General features: G+C 44.5%; 1 protein-coding gene across 1 annotated transcript in view; it reads left to right on the top strand.

The window, feature by feature from the left end:
- The first annotated feature begins 1,644 nt into the window (after positions 1-1,644).
- The window catches only part of TMC2 (transmembrane channel like 2), a 34,757-nt gene continuing 11,912 nt past the window's right edge, over positions 1,645-24,489 (top strand). Inside the window, exons 1-15 of the mRNA XM_027793645.2 lie at positions 1,645-1,884; positions 2,197-2,244; positions 4,230-4,563; positions 5,321-5,473; positions 7,648-7,738; positions 8,654-8,735; positions 9,028-9,134; positions 10,859-10,957; positions 14,737-14,879; positions 16,350-16,497; positions 16,943-17,131; positions 18,641-18,820; positions 19,644-19,796; positions 21,156-21,284; positions 24,284-24,351. Of these exons, the coding sequence (XP_027649446.1) occupies positions 1,839-1,884; positions 2,197-2,244; positions 4,230-4,563; positions 5,321-5,473; positions 7,648-7,738; positions 8,654-8,735; positions 9,028-9,134; positions 10,859-10,957; positions 14,737-14,879; positions 16,350-16,497; positions 16,943-17,131; positions 18,641-18,820; positions 19,644-19,796; positions 21,156-21,284; positions 24,284-24,351 (1,970 nt within the window). The 5' untranslated portion in view covers positions 1,645-1,838. The remainder of the gene's footprint in view (positions 1,885-2,196; positions 2,245-4,229; positions 4,564-5,320; positions 5,474-7,647; positions 7,739-8,653; positions 8,736-9,027; positions 9,135-10,858; positions 10,958-14,736; positions 14,880-16,349; positions 16,498-16,942; positions 17,132-18,640; positions 18,821-19,643; positions 19,797-21,155; positions 21,285-24,283; positions 24,352-24,489) is intronic.

Genomic DNA, 24,489 nt, shown 5'->3' with positions numbered 1-24,489 from the left:
AAAAAGAAGGGTGTGGTGAGGCAGAGACAGTGCAGCATGGAGCATGATATTCTGAGAGTGTGACAGGCATCTGCACCCCTTTTGCCTCTTACCACCTGATTATCCAGAAACCTGGCTTTCATTTAACAAGGAAAATTAAGTCCCTAGATCCTCTGTTTGGGAAAGAGATGCTTAGGGCTGAGGCTTGAGGCAACTGAAGTAGCCTGCAAAAAATCTGTTCCAGTTGCCTCTGGCAGCTGCAAATTTCTCTTTTTTGCCTGGAGCAGTATTAATGCAATGGCCTAGTGATCATATTTGGAGCAAATTTTCAACCTACCACACTGATGCACAAGGTTATAGGTGAAACTTGTTTCCTGGGAAGAACTTCCAAAACTGCTACTGCTCCTTTCAGCCCCAGTCAGACCCACTGGTGAAGCAAACACACAGCGAAAACACCCTGTGTAATGAACTTGCAGGGCTAGAGTTGTTAATAATGTATGGGCATATACCACACATTTTGTATGGTATTTAGTTCAAATGTATTTAGTTCAGGCAAGCTGAGCTAAAGTCAAAGGCAGATCAAACAATCCATTGGATTGGACTTAAAATACTTGAAAAGTGCCTTTGGACCAAAATCCAGCAAGCAAAAGGCAGCATTAAGTCTCTCGTTGGAGTTGGTGGGTGCTGCACCTGACCCACAGCAGGGGTCACCTGCAAGAGTGGCTGGTGGCAGCAGCCTCAAGCCGATCTCCACAACATTCCTCTCTTTTGGGAGGGAAGGGGAGGATTAACACTCTCCCTGCCAACACCTGGAAGAAAGTCTTTGTGTACTGTCACCACACCAGGTCCCCCAAGGGACACCTGCACAAGCCAGGGGTCCACAGCAGATTCCAGAGCCAGTGTAGGGGTAAGCTTTTTTCTTGGGAGACCCTTCCTGAGCAGTCTGTATGCTGTAGGAGAAACCCTGTACTGGGGATGCACTGCCCGTCCCAGGAAGCTACAGCTGGGGCAGATGCTGCAGGTTTTACACCGGAGATTGCTCAGACAAACCTATTCTTGGCCTACTGAAAGACTGCAAGTTGCAGTGTGCAATCCAATACTTTGTGGTACTAAAGGACCTTCCGAATGAGGGTCTCACATTAATTAATTAAGCCTCAGAGCACCTAGAAGGAAAATCTATCCTATTTTACCAGTAAGTGCAATGAGTATGCAAAGGTCACACAGAACAGAGGAGCAAAGGAAAGAGAGATCCCAGTGTCTTGACTCCTTGCTGCATCTATTAGCTTAGGAGTCCCCTACAAAGGACAGTTATGGAGGACAAAAAGCGACCCACAGCTGTGTCCCAAGGGGCACCAACTGAGAGGTTTAATAAGGCGCAGGAGAATGAGTAACAGGGTTACACAGATTGACGCAGGTCAGTAAAGAATATGGCATTAAGAAAATTGATCCTTTCAAAACCTCCAGCCACATGCTTATGTCAGAACCAGACGTGACTTGTGTCTGTGTTTCATACGATACCACCAAGTATCCACCAAAGGGCTTTCCTTCATGTTTAAATAATGAAATGCAATGTAATGCCGACAGGTGCTTTTTTCACGGGGAGAAGGGAGCAAAAGGGAAAGTGTTTGGGTGGGCTGAGGCAGAGCCCGAGCCTTCCCTGCCTCTCCCACCCCTCTCTGCCCTCCCCTGTCCACATGGCTCACAAGCAAGAGGTCACCGGCAGCTGGATGTACCCATCTGTCTGCAATGCCAAGGAGACAAGCACATGGGCACTGGAAGAGAGAGTAACCTGTGTATGACTGGGGCGTGCATGTGCAGCATAGCAGCTACAGTGTCTGTGCAAAAGACGGGAGGCTGTCATGGGGAAGAAAAAGAAATGTGCTTTACAGGTCATCATGGAAGATGGTTGGTATCACTATGAGATCCTTCCAGTTTGGATGCTGCCAAATACTTGACAAAATGTCTTGGACTTCCCAAGCACACCATTTTGCATCTCTCAAGGATCATGCAATTTCAGTTTGCTCGTGCAGGGAAATTTTGTCCGTCTGCCAAACTAAAGTAAATAGTAAGAGCATCGCTGTAGGAAAAGAATATAATGTATGATCAATAAGTGATGTTCTGCCAAGCTCAGCTGGCACTTAAGGGCTAGCTGTGTAAAGCATCACATGTGTAAATCCCAGTAACAAATGCAATTACTCTTTGTTCTTTGTCTTGCAGCTGGAATAGAGATTGATGGACAAGTCGAAAGTGACGCAGAGAGTGAAGGTAATGTAGAGATTAAAAAATGTGGTCTTGTTTGAAATACAAGAGGTGATGCCTTTTCTTTTTTCTCTCTGGCTTGTGACTTGCTCTACAACAGGAACCGTTTCCTGAGATACTCTTAAGCAAACGGATTTTTCCCTTGAGGTTTGACTTACAATAGTGATATATAAACAACCATTCTTAAGCAGTCTGTCCCCTTTCATCCACGCTTCAAGAGTAGGAGGCTGTCAGAGCCCACGTCCCTTGGCACTCATCTCTAGTAAACCGGGCACTGCAGTAAAACACCACCCTATGTGGGGCTGAGACCGCTTTGGACCACGCCGAGGTCCTGCTTGCCCTCGCTGTAATGCTTAGACCATAACACACTGATGCCTTGACTAATCATGGCCATGAGAAGATAAAAATGAAAATTGATTGGAGGCAGACTGATGGCTTTGAGGAAAATCAGGAAGAACCAGTGACGGGATTAAAAACAGCTTTAACCCTGTATGCATAATAAACAAGAGAATTAACTGGGAGTAGAATTGTAACACTAAATAAATAAAGATAAGATCATATGATATGAATGTAGATGCTACTGCAAAAATTATGCACAACTGTGTCTGTATGATCCATCAAATGTGAAAAAGTAATTAGAAAATGACAGGGATTTTTTTTTGTAAATCATATCCACCTTTTCCATGCAGGCAAACAAGGCAATAAGATAAAAGTAACAAATGAATGCTCCACATTTAACCTAACATTTGATAGCTTGCAAACGAAAACCATGATAGCTAGCTGCCCAAAATGAACATTTTCCCAAAGAGGGTAGGCGGTACTTTGACCTAGATCACTAACTGAAATTCAGCTGAGTAGGACCATTAAATAGTAACTGAAACCTACCTAATGCCTCCTGAGAAATGAGTTGAAAGCTCCTTCTCATTCCCAGTGACAAGTGTGACAACCACCACCCACTATTTTTTTACCACTAGCAAGCAAAAACTATTTGCTTGTTACTGATTTCTAACTTTTCACCAAAAGAAAAATACAGATACTCAAATTCTTTTTCTTCTATTTTCCTCACCTTTTAGGCTGCTCATTTTTCACTCTGGATCCCATTCTAGTAAAATGTCCTTCTTCCATTGCAATTTTTCCAACCCTGGGGGAAAAAAATCAATGCCAAAGTTATACATTTTTTGTTTGAACACTTTATTTTCATCAGCCACAAATTTTGGATAATTGGAAGCCGAAAGACTCTGGAAAACTTACTTTTGATTTTAATGTACTTAGTCATAAATGGGATGGAGACGCTTGGGGTTTTTTGAATGTTTTTTTCCCCTTTCCATAATATTCTGCAACTAAATCACGCTTCATTTCAATCCTTCAAACTGGAAGCAGTTCTGACTTCTGAACAAAAGATTATTTTGGATTGCAATGCCAGTAAGAATGAAACATGAATCAGAGACTATCTGGGTTTTGTCTCCTCTGCATACAGACTTTACCATATAAAAGAAAAATCAGAGAAACAAAACCGGGTGCTGCCTAAGCTGTACCTTTTCTCTATATAAATAAAGGACCTCCATTCCCAGCCTTGAAAATGAAACATCTTTCAAGGACATTGCACCAACAAGTAAACTACATGCTGTATAACCAACTGCAATTTCTGTTTCCATTGCTCTGGTGTGGTTACAGGTTGGCAAGGTATCTGTCTGTGCTCTGTGATGGATAGACTTCTGCATTTGTAACTAATTTCCAGTTTTCTTATGGTCACATAGAGGTCACTGATGTGCTAAAACGAGGCATACTATATTAAATTGGAGTTGCAGAACTGAAGAGTTGGATGCGATTCTTGGACAGGGCATAACACAAAGCCCCTCCAGGTTAACAAACATCTGCTCAGTGACATCGCTAGGGTTTGTATCAGGCATCCTGGCTGCCTGCACTTCTCTGATGAATCCTTATTTTGCTGCCATGGATTTCCCAAAGTACTTGTTTTTTATCCCTTACAGAAGATGAAGTAAAGGACAAGACACCTAAGAAACGGCCCCTCAGGAAAACCGGCAGAGCAAGCAGACTTGAAAGGAAAAAGCAAGAGAATGACAAAGAAGAAGATGAGAGCAAAGAGGAAGACAGTTGTAGTGAACAAAACAGAGCCTCTAGGAGAAAAAACTACGAAAGAAATAATAGTGACGGAAAAAAGGTGGGAGAGAAAGGAATTCAGCCAAGAGAGACAGGCAAAAAGGCTCCTACCAAAGATCAAAAGGAGTCAGCAAACAAAGTAAAGAAAACAAACAAGAAAGGAAAGGCGGGGGAGAACAAACAGAAGACAGACAGGAAAAACAGGTAATTAAACAATCCCTGAGTGTGGTGCCTTATGTCAGACTGGCAGGGGTAGCAGATGTGCCAGTGGTGTATGAGTCAGAACTACAAAACCAATAGACTGTGAATAAACTATTGCTCTCCCAAAAGAGATACAACAGTGGGAAACAGTAGTGTAAAATGCCACACAACCAAACTGCTTCCAAAGTCTTCTGTCATTACCTTTTCTCAACCAGGATCAGATCCGTGCACGCAGTGGAGTCCTAAAACCTACAGCCAGGGGCAGAGAAGCACTCTTAAACAAGACGGCTTGAGCGACTTAGATCTGGGCACATTTGTTTAGTTGGTCTATGGAAACATTTAGGTTAATATGGATCTCTTATGTTTTCAAGTCTCTTCCTCTTCCAAATCTTGCTTGTCCCAGCCCCCTGCTTCTCTCCATATCTTCCATTTCCTTCTGAAGGTGTGAAAAACATTTCTCCAGAGCCAGCTGTACCCCTAAGCGATGCTACTGTAGCTGAAGCATGGTCCAAAGCACAGTGCTGGGCAAGTTATGGTGGAGTGCAATTGCCTCTTCATTATCCTGGCTGGAAGCAGCCTTGCCCTGAGTGCAAAGGGGCCGTGCTGGCATCACACCAAGCCGGGGGGTAGTGAGGCACTATGCTCACATCAGTGTGGGATCCCTGGGGCCCACCAGCACTGTGCCCACCCCAAGCAAGACCTTCCCTCTAACTCTTGCCAGTTTTTCTATTTTGTGCCCTTCATTTTGTGTCTCTCCCAGTACTTCTTCTGCTTCTTCCAACTCATCTGACGAGGAGTCACTGTCAGAGGAAGAGCTTGCAATGCTGATGGAGCAGGTGGAGCAAAAGAAAAAACTGATTTCCACCATGAGGAACAAGCCCTGGAGAATGGTGAAGAAGCTCTCGGTGCTCAGGTAACCCATGACACCAGGAACCCACACCCCTGGGTCCTCTCTGATGGCCGGATGCGCACTACCTTTCCTAGAAATTGCATGTCTGCTGCTGCTACTGTAACACCCCAGTCCCATCATAAGTGACCGGCAGAGCCTGGTCAGCCTGTCTGGGTTTAAATTATCAGAGTTAAAATGAGGAATTTGATTTTCAGCCTCTGTAACCAAAGAACGGACAAAGTGCAAATCTGTTCAACTGATATCCATGGCCAGGTCATCCTACCCTTGTATTTAAAACCAAATGACTCGCTACTGTCAGGCTACTTGTTAAAGCAAACTCTGTGCCTGGTTTGCTTATTAATGCCCATTGTCAAACAGAAATCAGAGCAGCAAAGTGCCATGTTACTTCGCACTCCTGACATGGGGCTGCTTGGAAAAAATGCTGTATTATTTGCAGAGGTTTATGGAGCAAAGATAATACTGCCACCCAGCCCATGCTGAATGTGGGAAGAACTCAGGCGGCTGCAGAGACCCCTTAGTGCAGAGCAACGGGGGCAGCAGGGCAGGGCAGACCAAGGAAATCAAAATCCACAGGTCAGCAGGGAATGGCTCATAACAAACTATTCCCATGTTGAAGCAATGATTCAGATCCTGGCTCTATTGGTTAAAAATCCCCTGAAACTCCCTTCTACCAGGAAAGCTTTCAAAATAGCATTGCAAGGCATGTACAGCCCCTGGGGGAGGTGTGACGCCCCTCTCCATGTTTGCCAAGGAGCTGCTCAGAGTTGCAGTGACCAGGCTGTGAAGGCCTGTGTGTTTCATCTTCTCTCTTTTACACCTTGAAGGCCAAGACCTGCTCCATTGTCCATTAAAATCAGGAGCCTTGAACACTGCCAATTATTTCTAAAAAAGTCTGGGTAAAGATCTACACAGGGAAACTGTATTAGAGCAGCTTTTCTATCTCACAGGCATGCTACGAACCTGAGCTCATTACAAATAAAATCTTATGACCCTAAAAGTCCAAAGTTCTGCAAGAAAAGAAAAGGGAGGAAACAACAACAAAAAAAGCAAAGCAGTATTATTTCTGACACATTTTCCCTTTGGTGTAGGATCCTGGCTAAAATTCTGCCTAGGATCATGTTTTATAACATACCTCCACCCTTTAATCTTATTCCTGAACCATGGCAAACATTACCACCTGCTAATGAACCTAAACAAAATTGTTGCATTCTTGTTCAGGGGTCTCCGGAAAGGCTCCAAGTGCTGTACATTCATTAGTTAATCTGGCTGCACAAGCTCAGCCCTGAGAGAAGAAATGATTAGCCCCACCGAGCAGATGAGAAATGTGAAACACAAAGAGAGTGAATAGTATGTTCAGGACTTAGAAATCTCACTTCAGGTTTGCAAATAAACTCACAGGTGATTTTCCCACAGTTACAGGCTGAACTAGCCAACTATTTCTACCAAGTCAAGTCCATCTTTCCCACAGGTTTAGGATTGCAAAAGACTTCCCAACTCCTGAAATTTCATCTTTTCTCACAATGTATTAGCAACACCAATATACAATGAAATTTTATTCACAAACTCAACATACTCTAACAGCATCTACCTAGGTTCTTTTCTCTGTATTCCATTAGAAATTCTATTCTAAAACTAATTTGAATTTGCGGCTTGATTGTACTCCTGCCTAGCGTACACTCCTTTCTCTGGCACTGAGATTATCCTGTTGGGCCAATTGCACATCTCTGATATTTATCCTAGGAGGTGTTCATGGAGGGAAATTCTGCATCCTTTTGGAGTTTGCTTCACTAGACAATGTCATTTCTCCTTGGCCGATGCACTAGGAGAGAGAAATTATAGCAGGCATGCTGGGGTGGGAGGGCTCTGGAGTGAGAGGAACAGGCCGGGTCTTGGTCACATCCAGGAAGAAGTGTGGAACAAGTTGTGGGGCACATCTCTGCATGAACATGAGTGCTTGGGGACCTGTTACTAGCCCCAGGTGGGCACATAAGCTCTACATGGCACAGCAACACCACCAGCAGACAGTACCCAGAACCCCAGGTGCAGCACAGGGTGTGGAGAGAGACCAAGCCCCCACTTCCACACGAGCACAGCTGCTTTCCCACTGGTGCAGGCAGAGGTGAAAAAGCTAGACCTCTTTGCTGTTTCAATAACCTGCTTGTTTATTTTCCAATTAGGGAGGCACAAGCTTTTGTAGAGAAGTTTGAAGGAGCTCTGGGAAAAGGGAAGGGCAAGAAGTTGTACGCATATAAGATGATGATGGCAAAGGTAAGTGCTACAAAGATGCCAGGGGAAAGCTCGGGTGCCTAGTTATGTATTCAGCACATCTTTGGTAGAGTTTATTAACCTGTATTTGGCAAAAGAGACACCAGGAAATCAGAATAAAACTTCCTGTCCACATTCCAAAAAATACTAGCCAGCTTCAAACCTATGAATATTACAGAAAGAACAGGAGAAAATTCCCCCCTCCCGCCTTGAATCTTACTGTGACCATCCCTGAAGCAAGGGAGGGTTTGCAGGAGCAGGGAAAACCACGTCTTTCTGGTTGCAACCTCCAAAACCTTGATCAGCGAGACAAGGTGCCCCTCAAGGGGAGAGGGGCCATGCTGAACCTTTGCACTGCCCCATGGACTCCTGTGAAATGTCATCTTTCCCAGTAATGAGGAGATAACAGGGAGAATGATGACTGCGTTTAAGACTGAAGTTGGTAGCCAAGTTGCATGTTGTCATGGAGATTATATTGAGAAGTGAAAAAGGGAGCCAGGCCTGAGAGGATGAAATCAATGGGAAATTAGGCACCGATTTGATGAGGAAGGATTCAAGCTCAGTATTTTATCAAAGCCTTTTTTTGTTTTAAATAGAGTTGGTTACACATCAATTCTTTCAATCCAGAGTTAGGTCTGAATTTTCCACCCTTATATAATACGGTAAACCCCTAGCACAACTGCACCTTTCCAAAAGCCTGGGAAGGTTAAAACTCAGATAATAAAGGTGAACAATTTGGGGAGGAGGGATTTTGGATTGGAGGCAGTTTCTGAAACAGTCCAAAAGATCAGACCAGAGCTTCTGCTTGGGACTTTACACCCCCGCGTAGCAATGCCACGAAGCCCTGGTGTTAGAAACTGTGCAGGTGAAACAATCTTTTTGCACCTCTCTGCTCACTGCCATGTTGTCTTGTTTCAGAAATGGGTGAAGTTTAAGAGGGACTTTGACAATTTTAAAACCCAGTGCATACCCTGGGAGATGAAGATAAAAGAAGTGGAGAGTAAGTGGAAGTTGCTGTGCAGTGGCAGCTGTTTTATAAGACAGCTTTGCCTTCATCCAAAAAACGCTCCAGCCCCCTGGTCCCCAGTCCCCACTCACCCCTGGCACCGGAGCCAAACGAGGAGCACGCACGGTGGACAGCTCTGGGCTTTGCTGTCTACATCAGCGGTGGGGACTCTTGGGAAGCTCTGGGGCAACACGCTGGGAAGTCCTGAGGGTAAAGGGGTGCAGATCTTGCTGGGAACAGTTTAACCTTTCTAAACTCCTAACGATGAAGTGTCTTCTGGTTTAAGGTCACTTTGGCTCCTCAGTCGCTTCCTACTTCATATTTCTGCGGTGGATGTATGGAGTGAATCTTGTCCTTTTTGGGTTAATATTTGGACTAGTTATAATTCCAGAGGTAAATGCTTAATTCTGCTTTCTGTAATATCTCACCCGTTGCTTTACATGGACATGGAATTCATAGCACAAACAGTGCTTTAGAAAAATGAAATGTATAAGGACAATAATTTACAAAGAACAACTTACAAGACTGTTACTGACACAGGAGCAAAAGTCAGATTGAAATCAGGATACCTAAAATGCTATCAAAGCTCCTGCCAACCCAGCAGCTAAAACAGGAGTTCAAAAAGCTAATTTAAGGCTAGTTTTACATTTTGACTGAAGTGAAAAACATGGCCTATGAATCCTAGGCACAAGCTCAGGTCCGTAAAAGCCATAAGAGAAAGGGTGTGCTCAGCAGGTGATTAAGGACTCCCTGCTCCTGAGCCCTCTGAGGGGCACAGCCCCCCAGGAGAAGCTGTGGAGGGAAAGAACGATTTCCGAGCACTTTGCCAACTAACATTTGTTTGGGAAATATCTCTTTTCTGTACCGCTAATTCCGATGATTCACAAGGAACAGTTTTATTTTTAGTTTTTCTATTTCTCGCTGTTCTTGGAGAATGGAAAGGATCTCATAGCCAACTTTATATGAATGTTTATTGAAGAATTTTTTAATGTAGCCATTACAGCCCCAGCTAAATTACTCAGTGCAGTCTTTAAAGGCTGTGCAATCTGCAGACAGTGGCATCTGTTCTGTTCAATGCAGATTTTTATGGAGCAAAAATGCAGCACAGAGTCTCTCCTGAGGACTATGCTTTTGTTCTCCTTAATGTGGTTGCTCATACTATGGAAAGTGAAAGCTCTGTTTCCTCCCAGGGTGAAGAGACATAACCATTAGCACTGAACAATACAAATGTATTTTGTATGGAACTATGCATATGGTAGAAGACTAAACAGCTTTCGTCTTTAAAGTATGCATACTGTTACTCATTGCCTACTGAGCTGTTACAATATGGAGAATAGCGAGGCAATAAACATTTAGTTCATAAATGATTTTGAAATTAATTAGATAGCCCTAAAAAATAAGTGATAGATTATATGCTAGGACCTTTGTAGGCTATGAATACTAATGAGATATTTTGGTATAGGCACCAGTCAGACTCTGCTTGTAAATATATTATTAACTCTCCATAGCCCTGGACATTCTTTGGACTTCAATAGCCATTGGACTTGCTGCAAGACCTGCTTTGGGTGGTGCTATCAGGAGAGGCTGTGCCATGAAAACTGGTCTTTGCATCATCTTGCCATATGTTTTTTGCTCAAACCTAACTGCTCTTCACCTCACCTTGAGATCATTTTTCAATTCAAGACTATATAATACAAAATATACTGCAAGATCAACCCAGTGCTCTTGACTTCTCTCGAAGGAGGAGTCCTGCATAAATAGATAAAACTAATCCCTTTATTGCATTAGACCCATGAAGTTCAAGCAAAGAACTTCTTGCTAAACTAAGGACATTTAAACTGGAGCTGTTCATTGAGGGATACAGTTCCTTGGAAAATATTTCCTGTGCAATGGATGTTACCAGGGAAAGAGAAATCCTCTGGTTATTTGGGTGAAGTTAATTCTAAATATTTTAAACTGCTGGTCTGGTATTGAGGAATAAAATATATATTAAAATCAAGAAAAAGGAAAACCAACCAAAAGCAAACCAAAAGGGACTCATTAAGAAAAAAACAAACTGCAAAACACTGTAAAATGTGTTATACTATATATGCATCACTATTATTAATGTTCACCAGGTCCTGATGGGAATGCCATATGGGAGCATGCCAAGGAAAACTGTACCCCGGGCTGAACAAGCAACAGCTATGGATTTTTCAGTTCTTTGGGATTTTGAGGTAAGCACAGGAGCATTTATCATAAGAGATCAGTTGAATACCTCCTAAAACCCTTCAGAATTTAGTGGCACTACAGGGATGAATTTATTCCAAGATAAACCAGCAATGCACCTATTTCTTCCAGAAGATGATGACACCTGCTGCCACAAAATCTTTGTGGATCTCCAGAGATTTATGGCCAAAATAGCATGTGCTCATGCAGGCACCTGCATATGGATTTGAACCACTTACATATATAAATGTGCTGGATGGTCTGTCACATGTGCGTACACACAAACACATACAGACATATATTTCTCAGGTGTGCAGGATCAAAGGAGATGCACTTTTATTCCAAAGGGGACAGATCACATCCCAACACAGCTGGCTAACACCACCTGAAACAGGTCTGTATACAGTCACTGAGGTGGAACAGGGCAAAGTAAAATCCACTAAGGCCAGTGGAATTATACAGTTCCACACTGCAGAAAGTTAAAGCCAATTTAGGAGCCCCATGTCCTTTCACCTACACAGTATTTTTATTCATGAAGCGCAAGAAGCCAACGCTATTTTTTTCTACGAGCATTAGTAGAAGCAGGTGACTATGTAAACTGCCCCCCAATGTCACTTAAATGACATTCACATAGTTGCCTCATGAAGTCAGGCAAAAAAAGCTCCTTTTTCAGAGGAAAAAACACCCAATAAATACATTTCTGCTGTATTTTAAATGTATCTAGAACAATCTATAGAAATTTAGATCATCATCGCGCATTCATAATATAGAATTTTATTCTGAAAAAAACCCAAAGTATTGTTTATGCACAAGAGCCATTTTACTCCCAACCAGAACAGCAGCCAGCACACAGGTCAGGCGTGGGAGCTGCTCCTGACCAGGCAGCCAGAAGGTGACTTCGAGCTGTAGGTCCTCTCATGGGCAGGGAGCACCTGCCGTACCACTGAAGCTGCTCATAACCTTGGGAAGGGGACTGCTCCCCGCATCCCCGGTGCCCTGAAATACCAGTATGAGCCTGAAGCTGGAACCAAAGTTTAGGACTTGCACCCAAAGGGAAAGCCCAGGTTTCCAGCAGCCTGCCAGTGCCTGGCTGCAGCCCAGCTCACACCCCACCCCAGTTACTCTTTGCCTTTGAAGATTTAGGCCAAAGCAATTAAGCGTTCTTAGGGGATGACACAAAAAAGAAAAATATATGTGCAGGGGGTGGTGACATTCTGCTGTGGCTAATACTTGGGATCTGAAAATGTTTTTTAAATGTTTGTTGATGCTGGGCCACATATTACAAGCATGGGACCCCATCCTTCTGTAATAAATACCATCATCGTTTCCTTAGCTAACCCCCTCCTCTCAGTAACTAATGTAAGCCAGACTATTTAAATTAATTTATTAAGTTTCAAATACTGGTGTGTCCAGGAACTTGACAGGGCCAGACATTCATCCACTACCCATTTTCTGCCAAGGATCCTTTCAGCTGTTGCTCTCCCAGCACTTTCACCCACTTGCCAGAACCCAAAATTCAGAGGTGAATTAGTAACATTTTGAATAACGTTGCACTGAATGAAAAGCTCATTTGAGCAGCATGCTGTAAAATACGAGCAGCAGCATTTAAACTCATTCATCCAGAAAAACAAACAAACAAACAAACAAACAAAAACAACCAAAAATAACTCCCACAACCAAATAAGACCCAAAACAAACAAAAAATAACCCTGCAGGACTGTTGCTGAACTGCAGCTGCTGATTTTATCTGGGAGACCATAAACTATATACATACTAGTAAGGACATACGCTCTGGAATAAGGCTGTACCATTGCATGAAAGGCTGGCTACCATGGCCTGCCAGTGTCCTGCCTGTGGCTTGGTACATGCGTCTGCATTCCCCTGCTGTCACCAAGGCCTTGATCCTCTGAACCCCTCTGCCACACAGGCCCCCATCCCACACCCACTCCCTGGCTGCTTGACACCAGGGAGCAATCACACAAGCTTGAGGAGCAATCTGTAGCTATAGGGCATTAATGTACACCTATATGACCTGCAGCCAGAAGATGTCAAATGAAGCCCTTCCCAGAGGCTTGCCCTTTGGAAATGAATAGACACTTATTTCAGCGCGCTCCACAGGAGAGGTGCAGCAGGGAAACATATTTCAGAGTGGGCATAAAACGCAGTCAGTACTGTGATCCTGAAAAATACATCGCAAGAAAGAGAAGCTGGGGAAATGTATGCTTTGACAGCAAGGAGGTCACATCATAGATTTCTAGAGGAGTAGAAAGGAATAAATCTCACCTGGACACCAGACGCCACGTCTCACAAAAGGAGTTTAAAGAACATACTGGATGATGTGAGCAGAGGAACTCATTTTTCAGCCCCCACCATTTGATGAATCAAGACAAAGGTTTGGGATTACAACCTAAGGAAAAAAAAAAAAACTTCACTGGTGCCTTCCGGGAACACTATATTTTACGTGGCTCTTTTCATCACACCTGCCCAGCACACGTTAGACATAACTCTCTATGAGCCCCCGCAGCCGTGCTGCGGTGTGCCAGTCCCAGGCTTGCTGCCTCTCCGCGAGCGGCTCAGCAGCGCTGCCAGAAACACCCCCAGAGCTGTCCTGTGCCTGCAGCACTGCACTCCGTGCAGGTAAACGTGCAGCTCATGTGGCACCAAGGGATGCCGAAGCTTTATGTTAGGTTAGGAATGAAGGACCTAGTGCTTTGGGGGAGCTTAGTCTAATTGATTAAATGAAGGTGGTCAAACACTGGAAGAGAGGCCTAGAAAGGTTGTGGGATCTTCATCCTTGGAGATCTTCAAAAGTCAGATGGATGTGGCCCTGAGCCACAGCACTTAATTTTGAAATTGGCTCTACTTTGAGCAGCGGGTTTGACTAGGTGACCTCCAGAGGTCCTTCCCATGTAAATTATTCAATGACTGTACACAAGATCCATTACACAGCCTCTGACATGAGCTCCAAGTTATGTCTCAGTATGGGTCTTCCCAAAGGCTTGATCAGAGGGGAGCTTGCTCAACTATCATGGCCAGACTGTTTAACTGCTCTTTAACTTATGGGCTGAAAGATGACAGGCAAAAAAATAGAGAAGAACCATACGCACTGACACACATCAACTTGAACGAGATAAAACAGTAAAACAGGGAGAAATTGCTAATGCAGATTAGGAGATCTGCACACTCATTGGATGTCCAACAGTTTGTACAGCAAAAAAATAAATCTCCTTGAGACAACATGGTTGATACTGCATCGAAGCTCTGCTTTCCACAGGAAAGTAAAATGCTTTGATTTTAGTCTTTAGTTACATTTGCTCTGCTGGTGGTAGCCAGTAAAAGGAAATAATCTGCAGGGTACCGAGCATCAGCTGCCTCCTAGCTGAAAGGAAAAGTTTTGTATCATGGTGGGAAACTCCTTTGCTACAGCATTTGTACAAGATCTGAGTGTTTGATACTGGCTTAGAGAAGCAGGTGGGCTACAGTCACAAAGAGCAATGAGGGTTTTTTTCTGGGAGGAATGAAACAGTGATGGATAAAAACTACATTTCAGTTTTGAGCCAGTATCCTCTGACGTGCTGTCCCTCTTCTCCCCTCTCCTCAGAGTATAACATCTTAGGAGGATGGATCTCAAAGGTGACAGGGCATCAAGCAGATGAAAATAAGACACTAAAAATTCCTCTAACTTTTTTTTCCTTGTTTTAAATCTCCAGTTTTGACCAGAAACTTCTTTCCTGCAGAAGAAAAGCTGCACAGCTTACGCAAAGGTTTGCTTTTGCTTTTCCTCCAGGGCTATATCAAATACTCAGCACTCTTTTATGGCTACTACAACAACCAGCGAACAATTGGCTGGTTAAAATACAGGCTACCGATGGCGTATTTCATGGTTGGGATCAGCGTATTTGGCTACAGCCTGATGGTTGTTATAAGATCGTAAGTACAGCTGGCATTGCTCTGTCTGCAAAATCCACCCAGCTGTGCCTTGCAGCTGGGCTTTGGCTAGATGACGGGGGAGCATGAGGTGAGAGGGGCTGCGTGCCTGCTGTGTTCATGCATGGGGCTTCAGCACCCACCACCCCTGGCTCTGGCCGGCTGGGGGACCTGGGCAGCCCCCTGCCTTAGCCATCTGCTCACAAGCATTATTTTGAACCCTCCCATCTCCTTCTCCATCCCTCTTCTTCCTCCTCCTCCTCTCCGGATTGCTTTAACCTTTCCACCAACATTACTAAAGCGCCATGAAACAGGTGGATTTTGTACACGACGGAGGAGTTTACTTACAGTAAACTTCAAAGGATCCTTTCATTGCAAAAAAAAACCAGTCCTGAAAACCAATGTGAGTCACACAGATTGTGCGAGGGGTATGGAAAAGAGCCAGACGCCACCAGACTGGTTTTGATGTGTCCCTAAACCAATCAGTGGAGTTTTAAAGCGGGGGCCCAGCCTCTGTGCTCCTGGTGCACTGTCCCCAAGCACTGGTGAGGCCCCCGCAGCAGCCCCAGGGCACCGAGGATGCAGCAGAGGCACTTCTTGCTGCTGAGACAGTCTCTGCAAAGCCAAAAATGAAAGAAAAATAAAACCACCTGTCTCTGCCTGGAGGACATACCATGCAAAGGTTCTCCTTCCTTTACAAGAAAGGATAAGCCCATGGATTTGTATCACTGCTGAAACAGGCCCTATTGGTGTGCAGCAGAAAGAGCCTTTTGAGCCTTTGGCTGGGGTGGGATATGGGGATTTGCTGTACATTTGCCATGAAATTGCAGCATCTGTTGTCTTGCTTTCCTTGAGGGACTGGTACTAGGTACTCTAGTGGGAGTTACAGAAGGATTTCAGGGATCAAATAGTAGAGAGGCAACAGCAGAAGCCATATCTGCTCCCATGCTGATTAACAAGAATAATCCTCTTTCTCTCCCTGCATGACTTGCTGCAAGCTCTTTGGCTCCAGCATTGTGCATCTACCAAAGTCTCACTAAAACTTTGTGTTGCAGCAGGTGTATTGGACAGCACCAGTGGTTTCTGAATAAATTTAACTAACTAAAGGTAGCCATAACCATATACTGTAGCCTAGGATACAGAAGTACTGTAAATAGACTTTCTTCATGGATTGGCTGGTGGAACCAATCCTTAACCTCTTTAATCACATATGCTAGTTTTTTTCTACATTACAGTTTTTAATACAAGACCTGTATATCCCTGAAGACCCCATTTAACAGTTCAGTTCTCCTTAAACTTGAAGCCCGATGGCACGTGTTAGACAGTTACACCCAAACCCTAAGAATGGTCACCCCGCTCCTTCCTTACCTGCCAGCAATCCCAAGCCACTGGTGCTGCTTTGCAAAGCTGGAGGAAACGTGGTGGCTCAGTGAAACACTGTCTGACCCTGTCACCGCACACATCCTTACGCAGGATGGCACGCAACGCCAATGAAAGTACAGCAGATGGGGACGATGAGAACTTCATTTTCAGCTGGAAGATGTTCACCAGCTGGGACTACCTCATAGGCAACCCAGAGACAGCGGACAACAAGTTCGCATCCATCACCACCAGCTTCAAGGTAACTCTAACAGGCATGTCTCTCTCTGCTTCTGGGGATGCTCCCAGGGCCTGCCACGGCAGAGGTTTAAGGGGAAACCTGGGTACCTGTTCAGCATCTCTCCATACAAACAGGGCATGGCACTGATCCATGGCAGCTCCAGCTCCCGTGCCCTGGGTCACCCTAACCTCCTTTTTAGGATTTGAAAAACGTTTGTTTCATTTCAGAGTGTGATTCCCCACCACATTCCCTGGGGACGTGGCAAGCTGTTTGCCACTTGATGTCTTTCAGTCAAACTGGGATGCCTGTATGAAGCTTAGTTTGAACTTAACACAAATTACCGAGCTCAATATAGCCAGAACAGCATGGGATTGCATTTCATAGGATGGAAAACCATCAGATGTTGCCTTAGGCTCCATGCTGTGAGATACTCACTCCAGTTCTGGGAGCACCCCTGTTTTTTCAGGAGTCTATCGTGGATGAGCAAGAAAGCAACAAGGATGAGAACATCCACCTGAGGAGGTTCCTGCGGGTTTTGGCCAACGTCCTCATCATATGTTGTTTGTGTGGGAGCGGCTACCTCATTTATTTCGTGGTGAAACGCTCCCAGACGTTTTCCAAAATGCAAAATGTTGGGTGGTATGAAAGAAATGAGGTAAGGGAACTTTGCTTCCAATTTTCTGTTGTGATAATTTGCTTTGGAGATCAGCTAATTGTTGCCACAGCTTGAGTACAGCACCCAAGGCAGCAGGATCCCCTACCAGAGCCCAAAAGTCCCCCTTAAGTACCTTTGTACTTGTTTTAGCTGGGAAGCACATTGGTCTTATTGAGAGCTTTCAGGGCAAATTAACCGTTCCTGCAGAAGGGGGAAAATAGTCTTATAATAAATCACCATATAAGTCAATGGGTCTTCAGCACATACAACACTGACCATTTTCTAAAGAATCTACCTCGAGTAGCATATTAACACTTACAAGCTCTGTTGTGTGAGGACGCTCTCTGGGTGTTAAAAATGTCCATGAACAGACATAACGCTAAACTCAGAATTTTATCATCTATCTTGAGTTAGAGGAAAAAGACTTTAGAATCCGCAGAAAAATTTCAGTTGTCAAAATTTTTCTGTGTCTGATTTTGGAATGAGAAGTTCAAATCTTGAAAGATCTTCACCAAAAAAAAAAAAATAAAATTGCTGCAACCTGTGGAAAGGTTTAGTTATAATATATAATACATTATCATTTATTTATATATCAAAGCCAAATTAAATTCAAAACCATGCGTTTTCATAATTCCCTCAGAAAACATTAGCAAGATGGCACTGTCTCACAATCCTTTGATTTATTTCAGTGAACTTTTCCCAAAGAAAAAAAATTCTATTTACAAAAAAAAGTTTAATGTCTGAGACTTCTCTGGTGGTATCTTGAGATCTGAATATACACATTTCTGGGTACCGTTTCCTCTCCTGGAAAGAAAAGCACACCAAAAAGAGACCTGTGAGTCAGACCCTGCCAGCAGCTGCACAGACACAGCTGCCTTCAGGCCAACAGGCACTGCAGAGCTGTAAAAAGCCGTAGAGCCTGCAAGTCACGCCTGAGCAAACACTGACTTGCCAACAACCTCATTGACCACAGTACAACTTAGCATCTCGCACCATCGAGAGGAACAAAAATATTACTAAGACTTATTTTCTTGAGCTGCAAAACTAAGTCGTTGATGTACTTCCATTCAAATCCTTCACTGCCTATTGCAAAAGCAAAGTGCTGAATGTGGAAAATAAACATTAGCATCGACTAATTATCTTTATGCGCACAAGCTTCCAAAACTAAAATAAGAACCCCAGAGCTGATGTAAGCAGTATTAGGAGGGTCTTGAAGAACCTAAATATTCATGAGTCTGTACTGACAGGGAACAAATTCTTCAGAGCTCATCCCTTTGAGATAACAGCAAAAGTGCTCCTGCAAGAGCAAGCTGTGCAGCCTGGCCCTGAAGTCTGATGCGGTGCTGCCTGCACACTAAGCAAAACCAGAAGCTGAGCTCGCTTTGGCTCCCTCCCCTTTATAAATGCTTCAGAAATCTCCAACCAGTTGCTGGCAGCCCCTGCTCTGCTCAAAGTAAGATAGTGGCTGTTGTTACTGTTAGCAGTAATCTCGTTTTCCTTACGTGGCAGGTTGAAATTGTGATGTCCTTGCTGGGGATGTTTTGCCCTCCGTTGTTTGAAACCATTGCTGCACTAGAAAATTACCATCCCCGCATTGGGCTGAAATGGCAGCTGGGGCGGATCTTCGCGCTTTTCCTTGGGAACCTCTATACATTTTTGTTGGCCTTGATGGATGACGTGAAGGAAAAAGTAAGAGCTGAGCCCAAAAGCCCCATTTACTAGCATTTTGCAGAGCCAAGGGTGAGCACAGCCTGTCCCCACAGCCAGAAGGGACAATAACCCCCTTTGCAGCAGGCGCTCCCCGGTCCCCAGTCCTCTAGAGCATCAGCTGCAGCGCCCCTGGGAGACTCACTGACCAGAGGGGTTTCCAAGGAGTGTCCGGCTTCTCTTTACAGTCCTGAAAAAAGAGTGGTTATTGTCTCCTATAATCATGGCACATTAGGGTAATTCGATTTTTTTCTCCGTCTGACACCATTTTCAATTTCTATTAACACAGCCCTCGAGGATATAGTTTATAATCCTCTTCTCCTGCCCTCCCCTCTTTAACATTATCCTGGTAGCGTGTTGCAGGCAGATAACTGCAGGAAAGGATAAATGTCTAACTGATCCTCAGAAAAAATGACTCCGTTTTAAGCTGAGGAGAATTGGAGGAATTGGGGTGGTTTGCTCTGCCCTGAAAAATTACAAAGTGAGGAAGGAGGAGCGGGTGGAGGCTCCCTCTGCACACAGCAGTCTTGGAGGATCTTGGGCTGCTCCACGTGCAGGGAGCCGGCTGCTAGCTCCCCAAAACACATAGTGCCCCCATCTGCTTTTGTTCTGGAAGGGTTGCTGCTCTCCTGCTTCTGGCGAAATGGAAGGAGCTTCTGTGCTGTTGCCAGCAGATGTTTATATGATGGGTGGCAACTGGTAGGGAAGAGAGGGGAATCCACCACCTTGGGTTTCTCCAAACACGTCCTCTGAAACCCCTGTTTCCTGATGTTTTCAGCTGGGGGTGTGGGTCTCTTTGTTTCAGCTGGCTGAAGAGGATGTGGTGAGGAACATCACGCACTGGACGCTGCTTGGCCACCACAACTCGTCCATGGGGAACGGCAGCACTGCCGCCCCACCTCTCCTTGATCCCGCAGATGTGCCCAGGGGACCCTGCTGGGAGACAACCGTTGGCATCGTAAGGAACTCATGTAGTCAATCTCTCAGCTGGTTTGGGGTGGGTGTTTCTGTTGATGTTTTTAGCATTTCCAGGATTAATTTTTTTCCTCACAAGTGACATCTCCTTTCCCATCTCTCACATAGCAGCACCAAGGCAGTGTAAGTTTTTGAGCACAGTTCTCAAGACATGGTGGTGAGAACTCCAGCTGGAAATGCCCAGGGCATGCACAGCTCCGTGCCACTTGCCATGAAGAGCACAAAGGGCCAGGCAGGCTGCAGCCATACCTGCATCATGGTTTCATTCAGATCACAGTTGTACCTTTGAAGCAAACCTGTCTTCTCCACTTATTGCTGCACTTCAGCTTGCATTGCAGAGCAGCTTTGGAGCATGAGAAAAACCCAGCCAGAGAACATACTTCAAGGGAACTCCTGACACATCCCAACCTCTAAAGCATCATGAGGCCAGGGGACCAAGAGCAAAATTAGGCAAAGATAACCCCTCTGAAATGCATGCAGGGTGACCTTCAAGTCCTCAGAGTTTCACCTCACAAATCCACCCTACAACCTTCACATTGCACCAAGAAGTTCTGCAGCCAGATTATGCACAACTTAAAAAGTAAAAGCAATTATTTATTGGCTGATATAAATAGCCAGGTTTTACCACACTACGAGGCTATGCATCGCTGTGTACACCCAATGGGTCTTCACTAGACAAGTAGTCTTCTGCCAAGTGGGGAAAGACCAGCCACCATCGCTCCTTGGAAGGGGTTGATCCTCAGTGCAGCTGAGCTGTCATCCTCCAGATCCTTGGGTTTTCCCCTCAGACTTTTAAACATTTTCTTGTGGCTTTTCCTTTGAACCCTTAGGGCACCAGCTATCTCTGTCCTACAAATCTCACTGCTGCTTGCCATTTTACCCTTCTTGTCTTACACATCTGCCCTCTCTACACTTCCTCACAGCTCTGGTTTAAAACTGAGCAATTTCCTCAGAAGTCCAGGTGAAGTTTACGTAACTGAGCCCTATAGCAGGCCTATGTACAGTCAAAATAACCCTCGGTGTACATATGTTTCACAACCAGCACTATGGCAGCATTGACATTCTGCTCCTGTTTTATGCGCTGCCACAATGTACAGTGCAGTCAATAACACTAGCAGCAACTATCAAGGCTAATGGCTGCAACAGAGCTCGTGGCTCCCAAGCACAGAGTAAGGCTTAGGCACCGCCGAACGTTTGAAAACAGGCAGGGAGTTTGCTCATGGCATGCTTTTCTGAAGTAGATTACTGTCATATAAAGATGAATGGCTTTACAAAAAATACCGTCCTGAATGCGCTAATGAAATTGTAGGAACTAATTTTTTTTCCTTGTTTTAAATTGCAGGAGTTCGTAAGGCTTACTGTGTCTGATATCCTGGTGACCTACATAACCATCCTGGTGGGCGATTTCATCCGAGCTTGCTTCGTCAGATTTGTGAATTACTGTTGGTGCTGGGACCTAGAGGCTGGATTTGTAAGTCAGCATCTTATAGCTGAGCAGATAGAAGTAATTTATGGCCATTTGTTCAATGTTATAAATTGGTTTTGAATGCTTCCAGTGGTCCTCCAATCTTATCTGATTATTTAATTGGTGTAGGTAGTCTCTGCATCACTTCTCTGGATCAATCTGTTCCATCTCAGAACGAAACCCACAAAAAAAGTAGTTCTCTCTCCCACCTTAGGATTTTAAAATATGAAGTTGAGTTAAAAAAATTAATCTGATGTTCATTCAGTTGTTATAACCCCAAAACTTTGGGCCGCTCTGTACCTCTTCTCAAAGCCCCAGACCTTCCTGTTCGTTGCCCACTGCACAGGCAGCAGCCTGTGTTACTCACAGCACTGTCCTCTGATCGATGCTAGAAGCTGGTGTTACTCCTGCTGCAGTGGAGCAAGGAGCAGCTCCTTCCCCTCTCGTGTACGCCTAACACACAACAGCGCCGGGCTCTCTGCTGTTCATGAAGGCTATATTACCAAAACAGCCAGTACTGGAGCCGCACGAATCCAGAAGAAAATAATGAAAAAAGTCTATTGTTCCATGTAAGGAGTGACAAAAACAGGTGGATTCAGACAGAGCCATATGGAGATATCTTGCAAGATTACAATCAATAGCAGTGCACGAGCTGCCTAGCTGTCATACTGGGGTTTCCAGGAGCGGTCTGGAGAAGAGCAAAGAGGAAGCTTTGCAGGTATCTACAGGGGCCTGGCCAAGCACAGGGAGTTGGAGCACAACAGGCATTTTGCTGCTTGTGGAACTCTCTATTTCTTCTGGGGGAGGCAGAGGATGTTTCCCAGTGTGGCTGAGGGATTTCGGAGCTCGGAGGACCCACCTGGCAGCCAAGCGGCGTGAATTTGCTCCCATTGCATGTGCTCACAATCATGGTCTTGTTGAAGCTTCTGGTTTCCTTCTCCTGGCCATGTCCTCCTCTCACTTTGTTAGTCATCTTTGATTTATTTATTTTTTTAAGATGCTTTCCTCAAATCAACCTTTAGAAATATCATATGGGGTTTTCTTCATTCTTAATATCTCCATTGTACAAATAACTGGAAGACTCTTCTGTCCTGCAGACACTCCTCAGTGTATTAAAAAAAAAAAAAAACCAACCAAAAAAACCCCACTCAACAAAAACCCCCAAAATATTTCCTGTACATCCATCCAGCCATCCTCCACCTCTCAGTGACATTCTTAAAAAGCTGCTTTAGGGCTTATTCTGCACTTCTCTCTCTCCTTTTCCCTGGCATATGCCATCAGCCCAGGCAGGCTGTGAGGCAATTTTGCACTGAGAAACAAACCCCATTCAGCATCTGTCAAGGGATGACCAGACTAACATGCTCCAGCAGGTAGGCCTTTGAGCTCCCTGGGTTGGACTGTTAGCAGAGGGAGCAAAGCGAGGCGCTTATTTATTGGGGCTAAGTAGTAGTGTTGATTTGCAGCCCATAATATGGGCAGCACTAGAAGATTGGCACTCTGTGATCTGGCAGAGGCAAAACCCTCCATTCATGCCAAGTGACTCCCATGGTACACACAGAAAGAAGCAGCACCATGGGCTTCCGTCCTCTTTTTCTCCTACATCTTTGGGAGACTTCTGTATTATTCCTGGTGCTATGTGTATTGCTCCACTGGTGCTCAAGTAGGGTTTGGGTTTTTTTCCCCCTGGCCCAGGAATGGAAAATAAGTGAAATATGGTTTGATAATGGCCATCTAACCCAGCCTAGCCACAGGCACCAGCACAATCGTGCATGTGTTTTTCTAATGTACATAGTGAATAAGTCTCTTGTTTAATCCAGCATTCTCACACAGAAGTACTCAAGGCAGAGGATAGCAAACATTGAAAGTTGTTTTTATTTTCATGGGGAAAAGGAGCCGATGTTAACCCCTAGTTAAAGGTTTGAAGTAGAAATGGACCGGAATCAAAAGAACAAAGAAAACAATACTTGCACTCATCCTTTCCCAAAACTGTGAGCAGCCAGCTAAGCAAGACTGACTGAGGTCCTTTTGAGTTTTCATCATGCAAGACAAACATCTTAAACCTCAACTTTATGAACTGATGACAGTATTAAGTACACACAAATTGTGTGGAAACCAGACATACTGCACAGGACATTTCAATCATTCAAGATCATCACCCATCATTTCTTAGAACCACGTTTTCTGCATTGCAGTAAAAAAAAATAAATTTCAGAACATGTAGAAGAAAAAATTTACACACAGTTTAATCTGCCAAACGTCACCTGAGTTTTGTGCCCACAAAAGCAGATATATGTAGAAGAAACAGTAGCTTCATCATAGGCAAATCTGACAGAATAGTAATTTATAAAACAGCAAATACTGTCAATAGATTAGACCAGCCTGTTCTGGATTTACCACCATTAGCACCCACACCAGAGAGGTTGCTCCACATAAAGCAGTATTTTCACTACTGGCTAGCACTGAGCCAAATGCCATGAGATACCTACGAGGCCATACATCCCGTCATACTTCTCTCCCTTTGCCCTCTGTTTCCATTCTTCAGCAGCCTGCTGCTGCAAGACCTGGGGACACCTGACATACACCTGACATAGCATTCACTCTCCAGCTCATCATTATCACTGTTTAAAAATTTAATATTTCACCAGGCTGTAACTGTAAGTCCACAGCCAGATACACCAGCTGGAGTGTAAAATCTAGTCCCGTGCCACAGCTCCTTTGCTCACAGCTGGCTTTATATTAGCAGGGAGAGATAAACACAGAGCAACTCTAAGCACCTCCATATATCTTTCCAATTTTCAGCAAGCCAAGAGAGAAGCAGCAGTCCAAAGCACAGTAGCTCCGATTTTGCATTCACCACACTGCTGCTGGTCATTCAAGCAGTATGCATGCAGCGGGAGCCCTCCCAGGAACCACTTCCCACCAGCTGTAAATAAGTATCCCTACACCCAGCAGCAAACAGCAGGTACCTCTAGCAACAACACACTCTCCTTTCTTTCCCCATGCAGCCATCCTATGCAGAGTTTGACATTAGCGGCAATGTTTTGGGTTTGGTCTTCAACCAGGGAATGATTTGGTAAGATATTTCCTTTTTTCTTTGTTTGCTTTTTGCATTATTTAGAAAACCTGCCAGTGGAGTTAGAAAGCTTCCAAGCCAGCTAGAATAACCTTTGGATTTTGGTTTCTCATTGTTTGGCTTTCTGTGCTTGACTGT

This window comes from Falco peregrinus, chromosome 5 (assembly GCF_023634155.1).
Source record: "Falco peregrinus isolate bFalPer1 chromosome 5, bFalPer1.pri, whole genome shotgun sequence".
Lineage (NCBI taxonomy): Eukaryota > Metazoa > Chordata > Aves > Falconiformes > Falconidae > Falco > Falco peregrinus.
Note: the sequence above shows the minus strand (reverse complement) of the source record. Positions and strands in the feature narration are given on the sequence as shown.